The 19,389-nt window shown below is 34.4% G+C and overlaps 2 protein-coding genes across 2 annotated transcripts; both read right to left on the bottom strand.

The window, feature by feature from the left end:
- Positions 1 to 6,233: 6,233 nt before the first annotated feature.
- On the bottom strand, positions 6,234 to 10,928 carry LOC120214302 (GDSL esterase/lipase At4g10955-like). The gene is made up of 4 exons (XM_039212229.1): positions 10,896 to 10,928; positions 9,198 to 9,307; positions 9,024 to 9,058; positions 6,234 to 7,189 (listed from the first exon to the last, which is right to left on the bottom strand). Exons 2-4 carry the CDS (start codon positions 9,257 to 9,259, stop codon positions 6,234 to 6,236), a joined length of 1,053 nt encoding a protein of 350 aa, XP_039068160.1. The 5' UTR covers positions 9,260 to 9,307; positions 10,896 to 10,928.
- Positions 10,929 to 12,722: 1,794 nt separating this feature from the next.
- LOC120214303 (dynamin-related protein 5A-like) lies at positions 12,723 to 16,757 on the bottom strand. The gene is made up of 16 exons (XM_039212230.1): positions 16,599 to 16,757; positions 16,446 to 16,509; positions 16,223 to 16,330; positions 16,038 to 16,139; positions 15,895 to 15,945; positions 15,584 to 15,645; positions 15,265 to 15,355; positions 15,014 to 15,078; positions 14,714 to 14,908; positions 14,451 to 14,570; positions 14,249 to 14,319; positions 13,929 to 14,154; positions 13,782 to 13,832; positions 13,402 to 13,630; positions 13,169 to 13,308; positions 12,723 to 13,067 (listed from the first exon to the last, which is right to left on the bottom strand). The coding sequence occupies exons 1-16, from the start codon at positions 16,725 to 16,727 to the stop codon at positions 12,939 to 12,941; spliced, it is 1,833 nt and encodes a 610-aa protein (XP_039068161.1). The 5' UTR covers positions 16,728 to 16,757; the 3' UTR covers positions 12,723 to 12,938.
- Positions 16,758 to 19,389: the final 2,632 nt, after the last annotated feature.

Raw genomic sequence — 19,389 nt, forward strand, 5'->3', positions numbered from 1 at the left:
TTATCTGGACCAATAGGATCACTGCAGGGGTTTACGCCAACCGGTTTTGCCAAGGCATCTTCACTCTTTCGAGTCCCTTACTAGAGATATCACAGGGCACCCTAGTAGACTCTGTTGGGCAGATAAGGAATAGAAGTAAAACCATTTTGAGAGGTGGACTTAGATTTTCCTTAGTGACTCCTATCACTCATTCCCGTAGTAGCTTGTCTTGTGAGGAAGTTAAAGTCCTATAAATCAAATCCTATATTTACATTTTGTTTTGCCTTTACATTTCCATTTGTTTGCACTCAACACAATTTAATTTCCCAAGATATTTCCATCCAACTTGCCACAACATATCCATTTGCTACCATATTACCATCAGTCCATTTCCACAACATCCATTTCATTTTTCTATAACATCCTTATTTATACATACCATCACTAACTTTACTTAGGTGACAGAGTAAAGTGCTTTGATCGAACTTATCAATTTCCTCCAATCCTTGTGGAGACGATACTCACTTATCATTGTATTACTTGTTCGATTGTGTATACTTGCACATATTTCCGCACCTATATATAGTACTCACAAATAGCGGACAATGATTATATAAGAATATGAAATAAGCTATGTGATAAAGACATAATGAATGAAATGAACACGTGACATAGGCTAAAAGCTAAAGAATTATTTGATATAAATATATGTGAACATAAGATAATCAAGTATAAGTTATATTATATGGTATAAGGGATTATTCAAGAAATGTTATAAGACTTTATGAGAATAGTATGTAAATTAGGGTGCATAAATATAAATATTGATACCAAATTATAAGATAAATGTTATAGGGAAGAATTATATACTTAAAGGAAACTATGATATAGGAGTCATGTGAAATTGTACTAAATAAATAGATTAACTTACTATATAAATAATATTAGATAAGTGATATAAATTATATGTTATGGTATAGATTACATGATTTGTATAAATTCAAGATAGTGTAATAAATCATATGACTTAGTATAGATAATTATGTGAGTAAATGGAAAAGTGAGACAAGATAAGTATTTACTTATAGGATAATATGAGATTATATGAACATATAGTATAACTTTATGAAGAAGACTTAGGTGTTATATGATTTAGGTATGGAAATGATCTATGTGTAAGTGAATTACGTGACTATGTGAATATGTGTGAAATGGAGTAAACTATGTAATTATAAAGTACATGAATATATGTATATAAGATAAACCACGTGACAATGAGCTAGGAGAAATTAAGTGATGAGAATGATATAACAAGAAGTTATAAGAGCATGTGTTTATGAGAAGATATAAGAACAAGTTATAAGCCATGTGATATGTGATTTATATGAAAATGTTCTACGTGCAAGTGATCTACATTATGTGAATATGTGAAATGATAAAAGATAGTGCCCATGTTATGTGTCATGAGGGCTAGAGGTATAGTTGGCATGCCAAGAGTCAAGGGCTACCTATGTCCTTTGGACATATGGACAGTTTACCTATGTCCTTTGGGACATATGGACATGTTACCTATGTTCTTTGGAACATATGGATAGGTCTTTCAGGACACATGCATAGGTCCTTTGGGACATATTTCAAATGCCACTCGGTGGACCCTTATTCGAGCTGTGGTGACAGTATATGTGTGCAGAACCTCAAAGTAGTCGCATATCTTTAGTTCTAATATGTGTACATGGGCTAAGACAGAAATAATATTAAATACCTTATATATGTGATGCATATGCTTATGTGATAAGAGACGAATTATAGAAACCGTATGACGATATGTTTGATTCTTTGTGAATTGATCCAAGTGTTATATGATGTGTGCATATAGTGAATAAAAGATCGTATGATAAAATGGATTGACAATAATGCTAAATGTGAAGATGATGATATACATATGCATGTGTGTATTTGATATATGAAATGCTATATATGTTTGTGCATGATATAAACATAATAAGTGTTCATGCATTGTTATGAGTTAGAATTTCCATTATATGTTTTTATGTCTCACTAAGTCATCGACTTAGCGTGTGAGTGTTTCACATGTAGGATCCAGAGAAGCAAGAAGAGAAGCTAAGAGGAGTGAGACATGTCAGCCACTCCTTTACGAAGTTCATATCAGAAAAGGATTTTTGAATCATATGTACCTTGTTATATTTAACTGGCATGTACTAAGAGAATTGTATTGAATATGCTCTGATAGGTTTTTGTAAAACCAAACGTTTTAATTTATGTAAAATAACGAATTTTATTTAATGAAAGTTTAGATTTTCATGATTTTTTATAAGAGACAAGTTTTGAAAAGTCAATGTGAAACCTCAGACTCGGATCCGGGTCAGATACGGGTTGGGGGTGTTACACTTATTCTAAATTGATCTCTAAACTTTTGAAAGTTTTAATTTCATCCCAAAACTATGACTAGAATTCTCAATTGGCCCCCCAAAATTTTGAACATTCAAAATTCATTGTCAAACCATAATCTTATTCTAAATTAGTCCCCAAACTCTTGGACATTCCAATAATGTCCCCCTAAATCACTCAAAACTTCAAAGTTGAAATTAGAAAATTTAAAAGTTTGGGGATCAATATAGAATGAGGGTTATAGTTTGGGGATGAATTTTGCATGTTCAAAAGTTTGGGGGCTAATTTAAAATGAAAGCATATTTTGAGGATGAAATTAGAATGCTAAAAATTTATGGCCCAATTTGAAATGATAATAGTAGTTTAGGGACATATGGTGCAGATTAACTTTCTTTAGAGGCGATTCAAGATTTTAATAGGAAACAGGTCATGAATGAGGAGACGTTAAATAACATTCTCAAAATTTCAGTATTTGAATTTGTTTGAGATCCATCGATTGATTAAAAGCTGTACCAAAATTTTATTTATTAAATATCGAAAACTATGAAGCTAGCAAGTAATGGTTAACAACCTTGTATCATTAGTCAATCTACGAATTTGACCGCAGGACCCCAAATTAATTGAAAAGTACAAACTTGATTAGAAAAGGACTAAAATGAATAGATAGAGAAATTGAGGTTTTTGGCGGTAATCAATTTAAAATGGGAATTTATGAATGATAGTGGATTTGATTAAAAAATTTAGCAAAACTAAGGTTATATGTTAAATGTTGAAACTATTATTGTTGTTGTAAAACTTCGATATATAGAGCTCATTAGTTTTATTATATTGTTATGTATTAATATTCCTTTACTGTATTTCCAATTCTCAGCAGCAATAGGAGTAACACTTAATGTTGAAATCCAATCAGCAACTAAAACATCTTCCATGTAACTCCCTTCAATATCTTGCACCCAGCTAGGAGTTATGGTCGTAACTCCCATAGTCTTAAGTTGTCCCTGCTCTTTCCACTGTCTAGAAAAAGCATCAGCCACCACATTAGATTTTCCTTTTCTGTATTGAATTGTGTAGTCCAACCCCAAAAGCTTGGTTAAACCCCTCTTCTAAATAGTAGTGGTCAACTTCTGCTCCAAGAAATATTTTAAGGGTTCATGATATGTTTTTATGATAAATGGCCTCCCCTCCAAGTAGTGCCTCCATTTAGAGACAGCCAAAAGAATGACAAGATATTCCCTTTCATAAACAGATAATTTAAAATTTTTAATGCTCAAGGTTTTGCTTAAAAAAGCAATGGGTCTGCCATCTTGGAAAAGAACATCACCTATCCTGTTAGAACTAACATCCGTTTCTAAGTAGAATAATCTAGAGAAATTTGGTAAGACTAAGACAGTTGCCTCACACAGCCTTTTTCAAAGCTTGATTTTCAGGAGCCCACAAAAATCCTTCCTTTTTCAATAGTTGATTTAATGGCCTACTAATAGCTCCATAGTTCTTATTAAATCTCCTGTAGTAGTCAGTTAACGCTAAAAATCCTCTCAATGATTTTAAGCTTTTAGGGAGTGGCCACTCCTGCATTGCCTGCACCTTAGAGGGGTCAGTTGCCACTCCTGCAGCAGAAATAATATGACCCAAGTATTCCACTTGCTGCTATCCAAAAAAGCATTTGGTTATTTTGGCAAACAACTAATTACTCTTTAGAATCTCCAAAACAACTTGTAAGTGTTGCTATACTCCTCCATAGAAGGACTATAAACCAAAATGTCATAAAAAAATTAACACAAACTTTCTTAAATAAGAACGGAATAAATCATTCCTAAGGGGTTGGAAAGTGGCAGGTGCATTGGTAAGGCCAAAGGGCATTACCTTGATGAGTCCTCAGTCTTGTAGATGTCCTCATCTCTTATTTTAATCTGCCAATATCCTGACCTGAGGTCAATTTTAGAAAAGTAGACAACTCCATTCAATTCATCTAGCAAATCTTCTTACATTGGAATAGGGAATTTGTTCTTGATTGTCATATTATTAAGCTGTCTATAATTCACACAAAATCTCCAAGTACCATCCTTCTTTATAAGTAGGCAAGGGGTAGCAAAGGGACTATTGCTTGGCTGAATTATAGAGGAAGATAGTATAGTAGTGATCTGCTTCTCTACTTCAGTTTTTTGCTTATGAGCAAATCTGTAAGGTCTAAGATTAACAGGAGTAGAGCCTGACTTTAAGATGATGGCATGGTCTTGAGTTCTGGCAGGAGGTAGACCCTTAGGTTCCAGAAATATGTCATTGTATTTGTGTAACAGTGGTTGTAATTCCATAGGGACATATACTATCCATGCTCATGACTAAAATATGTCCCATTAAATCAGGGTCCTTGGCAGTCATTTTCATGAAGGTGGCAGCAGAAATTTGTTGCAATTCAGCAGGTTGCTGCCCTTGAATAAAAACTTATTCTCCATCATTTTGAAAGGTCATAGTCAATATACTAAAGTTCATCCACATTGGACTGTAAAGCTTTAGCCCCAAACATGTGGCATAAATCAGTCTCAAATTCATTTCAGTAAACTCTATGCTTCTGCATAATGTATGCATCAAACCAGGACTTTACCTTGCCTACTAAATGCATGACAACCACCTCTAGTTTCTATTCTGCAGGCACAACATAAAGGAAAAAAAATTCTGACATTTTTGTAACTAACCCCTAGGATTGTTACCATCAAAGGATGGCAACTCTAGTTTCATCCTCGAAAATTAGGACCCCGAGTTAGTAGAATAACCCCTTTTTTCTTTGTGATAGCTAGCAAGATTAGATTGGTTTTGAGAACACTAATTTCTCCCAATTGGTTCTCGCCTCGAACAAGTAATTGATTTGGTGGTACTTCATCAGGTTTTGATCTAAGAATCCTTGGTTTTTTAGGATTATAGGAGAACCTATGTTTTTAATTCACCACAGTAACAAATATAGGTTTCTTTCCAAGATTTTTAGAAAGATCAGGAGTAGTCATCTGGTTATTGGCCGAACTAGCAAGTTCTTGCTCATCATCCCTCCCAGTCAAAATTTTTAAGATGTTTTCCACATACCCTTTGTTGGTAGTCATTCTTTGCTCCAAATTGGTTATTCTTTCATTTTCTGTTGCCCACCATTTGGAAGGATTAGTATCATCATTTTCTTGTTTCACCAATGCAGATAGCTCCTCAAGCCTCTGCTGAATAGCAGATAAGTCTGTTGTTTCAGTCATTGTTTGTTTCATTTTGTGCATACCCATATATCAACTTGCCAGGATTGATGACTCTAGATACCAGTTGTTATGTCTCGAGTAGAAGGAGACGAATTAGACGAGAGAAAACAGAGAAGAGATTCAAGTAAAGTAAATTTTCATTCAAAATCATGCATAATGAACTCATCCAGATTACATGTTTTATTCATTTACATTGTACTGGGAATCTAACAGTTTGTCAGCTGTGTACTAACTAATTCTATCTTCTGTTGTAGGTGCCACGGGCTTATCAAATTGGGCCTGCTGACTTGAGTCCAGACTGATTGCTGTCTCCATCACCTGCTCCTCGTGTGCACTCAAGTTCTAATTTCCCAATTCAGTTTCTACAATCCCTAACCCTTGATTAATAATTCCCAACTGCCTTCTCTCGCAGAGAACCCTTTCCTCTTCGTTACCTTCTTCTTCTCCGACCATGACATATATATATTGATTTACTATTATTGGATTAAAGTAAATTAATGGATGAAATTAATAGATAATCTAATTAACAGTACATACGCTTCTTTGTTTTCCTTGATCCACAGCAATAGGAAGCCACTAAAGGATTCCTCTAATGGAACATATACAATATAACTATTTGAACTTGTAAACATTGCACTTCAAGTTCAGATCAGGTCTCCACCATTGATGAATCCCATGTGCTTGCTTGAAATCATCTGAAGGGCTCAGATTCACTCTCAAGTTTGCACAAGGCAGCAGATGCAGTGGTTCTGCAGCGGCTCCACCCTTTCCAATGACACTCATAAACAGACCTCCTAATGAATGCTGTGTTGCTAACCTCTCGATGGCCCCTGCTCCGATTTCTTCCATCTTTTTCCGGTGCTCGAAATAACCGACATACTCGGAGCAAATGTGGTCTGCAGGATTCACAAATAGTGATGGTGTCCATGCAGACAAAGCTGAAAATGTACCCTCCGACTGATGACTCCTCGGATTCTTGCCCTTTGCAGCAAGAGAAAGTCCTGCTGTGATTACACTGCCTGCTATTCGATGTCCATGTTTCACTTTCTTATCTTTGATTGTCTCGATCGGGGCGGATAAGAACGGGGGATTGAAGAGGAAAGATTCCAAAAAATTCCCCATCTTAGCCATGGTCTTTCCAGACAGCATTACCATGGCTGCCCCCAGGGAATGGCCAGCTAACCAGACATTTTTATCACCTACGGTAGCAACCATGTTTCGAACAGCTTGCATACCGATCTCAAACCTAGAAGTCTGGTGTAGTCCATTTCGTATTATGTGGACATCCAACTCAAAGTCTCTGGTGAATGAGTCCGGTTTAGTTATGGTACCTCGAAAGGCAATCACATAGCAGGGGCTTCGATCGATCGAGACTATCGAGTCATTAAAATGAGATGATGGAGGCTTGTACTCATAAATAGCACCAAAGATGGCAAAATCAGCATCATCAACAAGCTTGCGAACCAACTTAAAATGAAAGAACTCCCACCAAGGAGAAGCCAGAGCTTGAGAACCCTCTCGCTTTTCCTGACGGTCTCGCTCCAAGATATAGACACCCTTCACCAAACCTGTGTTTTAAAAGGTGCGAGGCGCTTCAAGGCGATTAGCTACCCGAAAGCCTCAATTTTTGAGACGCTTTGAGTCGAGGGATTCACGCACGCGAGGCGCTTAATTTTACAAAACATTTGTAAATATTTTATAACCATACCTCAAACACAAAACAACTTAATAATTAACTTAATAAGCAAAAACACTAAGAAACATGTCATATTGTATCTCAAAAAGACATAAAAAACATCATCAATAATCAAAATGCCTAAAACTCATCTTTATCATCATCGTCATCAACATCAATCCCAAGCACCTTCTCCTCCCCATCATCTTCGGAAAGTCCAATATCTTGTTCTATCTCTTCATCGTCTTCATCAATCAAATTTAGTACAGTAAGGCCTTCTACGAGTAGAGGTTTGGGCAACACCCTTTCCTCTATCTCTTGATGAACTTGATGTAGATGTTCTTCTAGTGGAATAAGTAGCTTGAGATGCCCCGGAAGCTTTATCAACAGTATACCATGTTAAATCATCTCCATCAAAGACAAAGTTATCCTCCTCACCATCTTCATCGTCCATATGGCCCATCAACCACTCGTTGCTTTCATCTATTTCCTTCAAAAGAATAGGATCTGTGGTGTCCTTTCTTTGATATCTCCGTCGCAAAGCACAATTAAACTTGGCATACACCATGCCATTTAAACGACTTTGTGCCAATCTATTTCTCCTTTTTGAATGAAGTTGTTGAAAAACGCTCCAGTTCCTCTCGCAACCCGTAGCACTACAAGTTAGGCTAAGAATTCGGATTGTAAATTTCTGTAACTCCGATGCTGAGACTCCATATACAAACCACCAATCCGCTATTAACATATAAAATAAATCAAGATTTAATTTTGTAAGGTATGATATATATATAATATACTGTTGTGTAAATTAAATCAAGATTTAATTTTACACAACATCAATGATTGTTTAATCCGTAATATAAATAAATTAATCTCAATTTCCAAAATAAAAATAAGACTCATGAATATTATTTTAGTGTAAATTATATTATATAGTTTTTATACTATAAGAAATAACCTCGTAAGCCATCATTTAATTTTTTTAACAAGATAAAAATTGTTAATTTATTAAAAATAAAAAAAATTAAATTATAATAAAAATTTTAATCACAACCGTTTAAAATATAAAAAAATTATAATTACAATCGTAAATTAAAACACATGACAATTAATACTTTTTTATAATTATTAACCCTTAACATCACACACAGATTATATAAGAAAAACATTAAAAAATTAATTAAATAGACTCGAATAAAATATACGAACAGGTTAGGTGTGAATTATCATCTTTGAAACAGAGTTACCCAGATAAATCATTACCACTTTTTTTTACTTTTGCTTTTAGTATTCTCGCTCTCTCCCATCACAATCCCGGTAGGAGGCACTAGGGGTTCGGTCTCTGGTCTCTTGAAAGTGAAACCAACAGTTCCTTGTGCGTGGGTTCCCCTTCTTTGCTTTTAAAGTATCAGCAACACTACGAATCTAAAAAATGGAGTCTCCCCAATCTCAACAACAACAACAACCAAAGAAGAGAGGTAGAAAACCCAAGCCAAAGGACGAGAAAGAACAGCAACAGCAAAGCGCTGCTAAAATGAAAGAAGAAAAGAAATAGGTCATTGTACGTAAATCGTCAAAAGCATCGCCTCGTCGCCTCTTCGCCTCTCGCCGCCTCTGACAACTGAATCGCCGCCTCATGTACTCGCCGCCGCCTTAGTGGTTGGAGGCTTTCTTCTAAACGCCTCGCCTAGCGCCTCAGGCACGCTTTTTAAAACACAGCACCAAACTGGCTGCTACTGACCTTCTATGATTTGAATTATTCCTGGGTTTAAAATCAGACAAAAAAATTCAGCACATAGGACACTGTTAGAAGATCCAAAAATTCTTAAAACTTGAACATCTTTAGAAACCAACAAATATTTTGTTCCGCTTTTTTACTTGGCAAAGAAGATTTATCTTACCAGTTTATATTATTGAGGTGTAAGGGCCCTGGAACACCACAAACTTCCCTCTCCGAGGCCATCACAGTATTCACAATTCTTGTTGTTTCTCCTTGATATTTAGAAATGCCCAGCTGTATGCACAAGTCAAACCAGCAAAAACATTCAGTTAGTGCAGAAATATTTTTGAGGTAGGTACATATATATTAATAATACAAATTTTTCGTATAGAATAAACTCAAATAAAATTTTAGAGTGAACACCATCAATAAAATAGACAATGATATAAACAAATTCGCATTTCAAGGTAGACACCACTTACATCCACCACTGCATTAAATTGTCAAAATTTCTCATCTTCAATACAATATAAAATCTACATATGTGGCCAATAAGAACATGCAACGAGCCAGCGGATGTAATCATGGGAATAAATAGCAACATTTTCCAAAAGCCTGGAATATAGATTCCCATCCCAAGTCTATTTAAGAGTACACTAATTAATCATCTAAACTTTGCCTTTTGAAAATTTAAGCCACACAACAATACAAGGAAGAAGGTTGGTCCCAAACCATCTTGTGAGCACCTAAATTAGCTTCAAGAACAATTTAGCACAATCTAGGCTATCATAAAAAAAAAAAAGTAAATTTTTACTGAAACAATTCGTGCAAGGCCTGACACGGGGGGCGCAATAACATTCAGAGAAGTGAATTTCAATTGTCTCTTAAAGTTTGTAAGGTTGGTGAGATGGTTGTAGGGTTAAGCAAAATTTGATTTGATTTATAAAAACTAAATTTTTTTATTTGATTCAACGCTAAAAAATTTTGATTCGATTTGACTTAAAATTTTATAAGCTCAATTCAAAAGAATTTCAAATAAAGTTTGAGTTGTAAAATATGTATAAAATAACTTAAATAACTCAAATTTTTTAGTAATTAGTAGATTGATTTTTAAGTTTAAGTCTTTCAATTCTTGATGATATATGTGTATATCACATATGAAACAACACGAAGAAATATATATGTATATCGTATATAGTTATAAAAGGTCGTTTAAATTGAAATCAGTTAGTACCATTATAATATAAATATCTACAATTAAATTTAAACAGAAACTCAAATAACTCTTACCCAAATTTTATAAATTCGACCCAATTAAAAAAATAAAATCTAAATAATATTTGACTTATAAAATAGTATTTATAAACTCAGCCCTAGATAATTTTTTTCCACTCAATCAAATACTCACCCTAGATAATTCTGATTGCAGCCAAATAAGAAATTATTAAAACAAACCCAGAAGAGAAAAGAGTATCCAAGATTCAGAAAACTATATAATAATTTTATCTCAATGTCCAAAATTAAGTCACAGAACAGGACATTTTATTCATAAAAAAATCGATGCAGAGCCAGCAACATCCCTACAGCCGACGGGACATGATAGTACGGAATAGATTTATAGAACCCAAAAATGAATCATCAAATCAGCTGAATGAAGAATCAATAAATTAATTCTTGAACAACAGAAATGGCCGATAACACCATAAATCAAAGTGTTTTTTTTTCCTTTGAAATTTTCCATCTCCATACTTAAAACAACTCCAATACGATCCAAAAACAAACAGCCTAAAAAGGATTACGTAGATAAAGATGAACACACAGAGATGAATAGCTAAAACAATCAAATATGGAAATGCTATTCTGCAGGAAAGAGTGCTACTTGGGATGGGGAAATGAGAGGTAAGAGCAGATCTGGGAGATTTGTGAAGATTGGTTTCTTTATGAACTGAAGCAGTTAGTTGGCGACACATCAACGTTAAAATGACTCTTTCATCCAACGCAAAGCTAAAATGATGTGCCCACCCCTCCGATTCCTTTAGAAGAGAACAAGAAAGCAATTTCACTACGTTATTGAATAGGCCTCGTTTGAACCATGGGCTTTGATATTTTACACTAATTAAATGACATTTATGATAAAAAATTATTTTTTTAAAAAAAAATTGAGTTTGAATTCTATGAACGACATGATAATATAATATTTCAATATCTTAAACCAACTTTTTAGTATTTTATTTTAATTATTTTAATTTTTAATAGATTTAAGATTTCTAAATTTCTCATCTTTTAATAAAATATTAATTAAATCTCTATTTTTTACACCCACTTAAATCTACGATATTAATTAAATCTCTATTTTTTACCCTCACTTAAGTCTACACACAAATTTTCATCAATTACTTTAATCAAAGTTGATCGTTACATCAAATAAATTTTTAAATTTGTTTATATTTAAACTTATTGTTTTTTTATTAGTCTAAGATAATTAGAAGGTAACATTTGTTCTAATTTTCTTTAGCTAGCTGCCAATGAATGACGTAACTCCCAAACTCAGCCTAGACGTTACGTACGAATTTTCAGAGATCACACGTTTTAAATTAATAGGAATCATTTGCATTTCTAAATTTATTGTTAAATACCAAAGTCCCAAAACAAATTCAATTTATAACTTGTAGCATTAGTAAATTTTTATAACCTAAAAGTAAAGTTCGAGTTCCCATAAAACAATGCATACTAAAAATGAATTCTGAATCCATCAAAATAACATAATGTCTCAAAAACGCCCAAACAGTAAAATCTGATAGAAAATTATATAAAAATTTTAAAGTCTGGAAATGTTCATACAAAATTTAACCAAATAAACTACCGATCGATCCTCCAAGAATCAATCGTAATCCTAAAAGCCAAAGTATCTAGATAGACAGATAATAAAAGAATGAGCTATAAAGCTCGGTATGTTCTTTAAGAGCAACAAGTATTGATAAGAAAATAAAATAATTTAGACATGTCATAAAAATGCAAATTAAAACTCAGGCAGTAGAAAACCAGTTAATTATTATTGGAATATTATTGTGACAAAAAGTTATTTTAAAGCGAAGCACGACAGAAATACACTATTTATAAAATCCGAAACTCCTCCTAAAATGATATCGTCGACGACGATGGATAAACTGAGAGCACCAAATGAACGAGAATGATGTGCTGGAACGATTGGTGCCGACGACGAGGCACAAGACGGCACGAACGGCGATGAAATGAGTAAAAATCAAAATAAACAATGGAGGGGGTATGAAAAGGGTACGAACGGCGATTACACAGCAAAAAAAAAAAAAGGAAGGAAAAAGTGGGATTTCCAAACCCTAAAAGAAATTGGGTTAATTATGTCTTTTTAGACCCTAAACTCTCAAAAGTTTTAAAATTCTTACCAAACTTACACGAATTTTTTAGTCCAAAATTTGGAGTGTTACAAATGACACATCTCTTACGAACACACTTCAACCCGAGACCTCTAGAATAAACAAACATTCTCTTTTAGGTCGCTCAATGGTTTACCTATATATCAACCGGAAACAAATATATCAAAATAGATGCACCATGATAAATAAATACCTTGAGTGTAACAATTGTAGAAAATTTATCAAAATATATCAATTTCAAGTTGGGGAGAAGGCCTACCTTTCGAAAATACAGGATGAGGCAAATTGTTTATTAGATTTATATATATATGTAGTAAACAGAGCAAATGATGATGCTCCCGCAATGAATGGTTGTAAAACTATACTCAACCACTAAACTACTGCCGTTCATGAAATGAAAATACAGCTAAAACAAGTCCAGTCGTCGTGACCACTCTTTATCTTTCCATATCATAAATGAAAGGATGGATGATGTTTGTCTGCCCAAATCAAAATCCAATTTTGCCACCCTACTTGGACCAAGCAACCGTGTCGATTTCGGCTTGTGCACTCCGGTACAACTCCAGCCTCTTCGCGAGAGCACTGCGACGCTCCCTCACTGCTGGATCCTCATTCAACAGTGCCGAAAGTCGTTTTTCCTATAGAAAAAAAAAATCCCCACAAGTCAATCACACTTATCTATCACACCCCCCCCCCCCGGAAGTTCATACGGAGATAGTAAGATAGCAAGTGTTATTACCTCCAGTTTACCCAATTCAGTGTAAAAGAAATCGAGCAGGCTTCTTTTAGCTTCACGGACTTGACAATAAACGATAGACTTCGGAATCGAGTGGCGCAAACTAGAGCAAACCATATTAACATAAGACAAAACTGTTGTTCCTGCTCATACTCGTCCAGGAAACCAATGATTAGTTAAATAATCGAGATATATCATTTTAGAAACTTTTTCTGCTTTGGAGTTCAGGAACCGACCTATTCTCCTCAGGTATGAGTCATTGTATCTGTCAAATATCGATTGTGTAGGGTTGCCACCTTTCTCGATATCTTGAGGAAGCTTTCGAAAGAACTCGACTGTAAGGTAACAAAATTCCATATCAACCAGTTGAAGTGTTGCTTTCTTGCTATGATCCCTCATTCTGTCAAGAGACTCGATTGCAGCATTTCCAACCTCGACTCTAAGACCAGGATACTGCTTTAACTCCTGCAAACCAAACCGAATTGATTCCTTTATACCACAACTGGCTTGGAGAATAATATAAAGTCGAGGGTAAAAGATGACAAAGAGGGCTTAACGGTAACAAAAAATAATCCTCCACAGAAAGCAAGATTTCTTTGCAAAGATGGGAATATACCGGAGTCTCATTGAGTGCCTTGTTAACCAGATCCTTCAGAATAGAATGAACCTGAAAAATGTGATAAATGAAAAGGAAAACCAGAACAATGTTTTGCATATGCCGAATATAACATACTATTCCACTTTCTAAAATTATATTTCTTACCGCATCAACAGCGGCCTCGGCTGGACCTCTTATAGTAACCAGAGTAGATTCAATCAAACGACGATATCCTTGTTCAGGTGCTATTAAATGTGGTTGATAACCATCAGCTTCAGTAACAATCTTCTTAATGTTCTCCATTGATAGTTGCCTGTCAAATTGCAACCTTTTCAAAGCAGCAGGAAGTTGGTTGTCAAAAACATTGTAAACCTTCTCCCCACCAGAACGCCTGTAAGCAAAAAAATCAAAGTCAACAAAAATAGCAAAAATGAGTGAAGCTGGTGACAGGGGACTTGAGGATTGTAAAAACACGTGATACGTACACTCCATCCAGATGTTCTCTGTAATTTTGATCAAAGAGACGGCATATCCCCATGATTGTGTACAACTTTCCCTGTATAAACATTGATGCCATCAGCAATTCTCAAAGAACCAATATCCGAGTATCAAAGGCAAGTAGAAATGGCTAAATATATCTAAAGTCACACAGACACAAAATATGAGCTACAAGAAGAGCACACTTACCCCTGCATCTGCAGCGATAGGCCTTCCAAGGCGACTCAACTCAGTTTCAAGTTCAGTAATCGTCTTATTAATAAGGGACTGAATGCCTGGAATTCTGGACTTGATTACAGTTTCCAAATGCTGAAACATTAACCAGTTTGACAAAGTTAATAACAACTACAGAGAAAGTAACACAGAACCAAGTACCGTTGTGTCCTTTACAAGAGAAAATCAAGGATAAAAATGTTTTAACATAAACAAACACAAACTTCCTATTAGCATACCTTTGAGAGCATCTTAGCGAGATGCTCAGATCCCATTCTGTTAGCAAGGTGCCTATACTCTGGTGTACTAGTAAAATACTCGCGCTCCCTATGCCGAGCAGCAATCATGTCAACATTCTTATTAATATCTAATTGTGAGCGATTCACAACACCAACCCAAGGAAATTTCAGCCGATAAGATTTTCCTTCCAATATCTAAATCCACAAAAAATATGACTCAGAACATGATAGGGCCAAAGGCATCTAATACTCGAGTTTAAAAGGTTTTAGCATGTGTAAATAAAGCACAAACCAACTTACATCAACAGCATCAGTGCCCTTATCCATCAGATCAATCTTTGTCAAGACACCAAGAGTCCTCTCCCCTGAAAGATTTATATCAATGCCGTGTATTAGAAAATCAGAAATGTACAACCACAATATGTTGAAAAGCTTGCATATAACAGCAAGTCTTATACACAAGTATAAATTGAAAACCAGCCCATGGTTCACATAATATTGTCATGAACTAGTAGAGAAGACGATCATTTTCTACTAAAGCAAGAAAATACCTGTAGGGTCCAACTCACGGGAGATTTTAATTGCATCTGATGTAGCAAGATCTTGATTAGCAGGTGAAATTGCTAAGATTATACAGTTGGGCTGCATAAAATGTTCACCAAGATCTCGATTAGCAGCTAGCAAGATCTGTTCAGCTCTCGTGCTTGCATAAAATAATATACACCACACTTAATTTTTTTTTTTGGGGGTGGGGTGGGGGGTGGGGGGAAGCAATACAGCAAGAACTATCCCAGTTGTACTAGATTTCAAAAGGATTCTTATTAAAATAAATTACTGAAGAAGGAACATAAAAGCCAAACGGCATTTTACCTTCTCAATGTAGGAGCGAACCATATTCTCGATATCTTGTACGACGCTTTCTGGTTGACCCTCTGCAATTGGCAAGATAATCCATCAATTTCCCATCGTATTAATCAAGATTATTGCAAATCTTATTGGGCTAAAATGCTTAACTGGTAGTCATTATACTTGAATAAAAATTAAAAAATGAAGATACTAAAATATTAGGTTTGGTGGAAATATATTGCAGTCTATCAATAACATTACACTAAAATTGAGATTATGCAATATAAGGATGGAAAATTTCTTTGAATTTTCACAAGGTTTTTCCGTTAACTTACCAACAGCTACCTTCGTAAGACCAGGAAGGTCAACCAGAGTCAAATTGACAACTGCACAAAATGAATAACAAATCTTCAATAAGTAAAGAAAAACTCTTGTACATACAAAACAATTAATGAAATGCAAGTGAAGAAGATAATACCTTTGGGAGAATATATACTAAGATGAATTGGAACACTGGAAATTTGTTTGGATCGCCCAGTTTCTCTATCCGTCTCATCTTGAATCTCCTTCCTAACAGCAGCTATAACGTATATAATAAAAAGTTAAAACCTAAGATTTATCTAATTTATTTTCTTTAAAAAAAAAGAATAACAAGAACTTTACCAAAATCGGTAAATCTTTTTCTTGGGAGGTGAAGAAACTCAGCGTATTCTCTGCTTCCTTCATCACTCTTATGAAGCTGTAACACCAGAGGCCTTCGAGTAACAATTCCTGCATTAATTTTTAATCCAAAAAATAAAAAAGGAAAGAAAAAAAATCATCTCTCGAGTTTTCTTAGCGACGAAGGATCGATTGAAAGAGCGGTATTTTTATTTATTTTCGTTACCGGATCCACGCGGTAAAAAATCCTTGCCGACGATGCTTTCCAGCACCGAAGATTTCCCCGAACTCTGTTAAAATTGAAATATCAGATCATCAGAAATAAAGAAAACAAAAGTTGGCTAAGAATTGAAAAGGGAACGAAAGATGGAGTATCGACCTGACCACCGACGACAGCGATCACAGGTAGAGAGTCCCAAAGAGTAGGCAAGGCGCTTGCCTCTCCATGGTCACCAAGAGCGGTGCAAGCTCTTTGAATCTTGTTCACGAGAGAAATCAAATTCTCCATTTCTTTGAGCAAAAAGTTCGATGCAGTAAACTATAACAGGCGTTGGATTCAAATCAGCTAGATCTCACCTGATGAAGCAAACAATCAGCACCCTAGGATCTGAGTGATATGAGAAACCGAAAGCAATGCCGTCTTTGAGAGGAAGAGCAGTTTCTTTTTGAAGTTTTGAAATGAAGAATAAAGATATGACTTTTAAATGAAGCGCGTGTCATTTATAAGGCTTAATATCTCTCTTGGTCTATGTACTTTATTCAAATTATCAGTTTGGTATATATATTATTATTTTTAGGCAAAACGGCACTAAAGTCCCCGAACTTTCAAAAAAATTAATATGACCCTTATCCTATTTTTTTTATCATTGTGATCCTCTAACTCTTAAAAAAAACCTAAATGTAGTCTTTTAACCAACATTTTTTTGTAGTTGACCAATAAAGCTATTACTTTCAATTGGCATGGCACGTCAATTTGTTTAGCTCACTTCGTTTAATGTTGATTGGACGATGAATATGTTTAAATAGGAAAATTCTACCGTACGACAATCTTAATGTATGGTTAAAGAAATGTGTTACCAGAAATGTTATTAATTTTTTAACATTTTCGATAAAAAATTTACTTAAAACATTAATGTTTTTTAACATTTCCGGTAAAATGCCCAATATTAATATTTCTGGTAGAAAAAATAATGTTTTAGGTAGCGTTTTATCGGATATGTTAACAAACCCAGTAAAACGCCCAATAATAATATTTCCGATAGAAATAATAAATTTTTAGGTAATTTTTTACCTTAAATGTTAAAAAAATAATAACATATTCGGTAACGTCTTTTCTTAATTGTATATTAAGCTGTCGCACGTGAGATTTCAACGTTTAAATAAGCTGAATGGGAAATAAAGCATTTAAAAAAACTAAAAAGAAAAAAAAAGATTTTAACCACGTTTCTATTTTTTATCCAGAATTCGTGAATTAAACCTATCTCAAAATCAATGGCAAGATCATTAGGAATGATAATCAAGAAATTAGGCTGCCACACGTAAGATTTCCCATTTAAATAAGCTGAATGGGAAATAAAGCATTTAAAAAAACTAAAAAGAAAAAAAAGATTTTAACCACGTTTCTATTTTTTATCCAGAATTCATAAATTAAACCCAACTCAAAATCAATGGCAAGATCATCAGGAAGGATCATCAAGAAATTAGGCTGCCGCACATAAGATTTCCCATTTAAATAAGCTAAATAGGAAATAAAGCATTTAAAAAAAAGATTTTAACCACGTTTCTATTTCTTACCCAGAATTCGTGAATTAAATCCATCTCAATATCAATGGTAAGATCATCGGGAAGGATCATAAAAAAATTAAGTTGACGCACGTAAGATTTTTCCATTTAAATAAGCTGAATGGAAATAAAACATTTAAAAGAAAAAAAAATTTAACCACGTTTCTATTTTTATCCAGAATTCGTGAATTAAACCTATCTCAAAATCAATGACAAGATCATCAAGAAATTAGGATGCCGCAAGTGAGATTTATCTGTTTAAATAAGCTAAATGAAAATAAAACATTTAAAAATAAGAAAAAAATTTTTAACCACGTTTCTATTTCTTACCCAGAATTCGTGAATTAAACCCATCTCAAAATCAATGGCAAGATCATGGATCATCAAGAATCCATTCATGAGTTTAACCCCGAGTCCAAGATCATTGATTCAGTTGTTCCCAGTTTCACCATTTACATCACTCTTCTCCTCCAAGAAAACAACCTCGTCCCTCTCAATCTTCGTCTTCTTTTTCGTTTTTTCCGTCACTTTCTTGAAAATCTCAATGTTAAGATTCTTCCCAGCTTTACAGGATCCAATCCAATGTTCAATCATATTTCCAAAAATATCCCCAATTTCACCCCTTTCTTTACCTTCTTCCCACTCTCAGATCATCGTGGCATATTTGCTCTCCGGGTTAAACTCCAACAACGAGGTTCTACCGAGAACTGGCGGCACTTCAATGGTGTCGTTACCGGTTCATCTGATTCCCGGTGATTTATCCGAACAAGAAGCCGAGTTCTAGAAACAACCGGACGAAAATGGCTACTGTCCTTGCTTAGATTCAATCATAGGGTACGTAAAAGATCTGTGAAGATTTCGATCGAGAAGAACAGGTTCTTGGTCGTCACCGCCGGTGGATTGAATCAACAAAGGAATCAAACCATTTAAACAAAGCTTATTTAAATGCTTGATTTCCGACTCAGCTTATTTAAACACATGCCCAATCAGCATCAAAAGGGTGAGCGGGGCAAATTGACATGCCACTTCAATCGAAAGTAGCGGTTATGTTATTCAACTACGGAAAGTGTTGGTCAAAACGTTGATAAAAATATCATATTGATTTTTTTAGAACTAGAGAGCCACATTAATCGAAAATATAAGATGAGGACTACATTCATTTTTTTTTAAGTTCGGGAACATTAGGTACCTTTTTGTCAATTTTTTATTAGTTTGATTATATGTTAAAAGATGACGCGATTCAATAACATGTTGTCACATGTAGTAAAAATAATAATTTAAAATCAAATAAAATCATAAAAATGAAGAAAAAGAACTCTTAAAATTTAAATTTTGTTAGAAAAAAATAACTTCTAAAATTTTATTTTAAAATAAATAATTTTTTTATT

This window comes from Hibiscus syriacus, unplaced genomic scaffold (assembly GCF_006381635.1).
Source record: "Hibiscus syriacus cultivar Baekdansim isolate YM2019G1 unplaced genomic scaffold, ASM638163v2 tig00110057_pilon, whole genome shotgun sequence".
Taxonomy (NCBI): Eukaryota; Viridiplantae; Streptophyta; class Magnoliopsida; order Malvales; family Malvaceae; genus Hibiscus; species Hibiscus syriacus.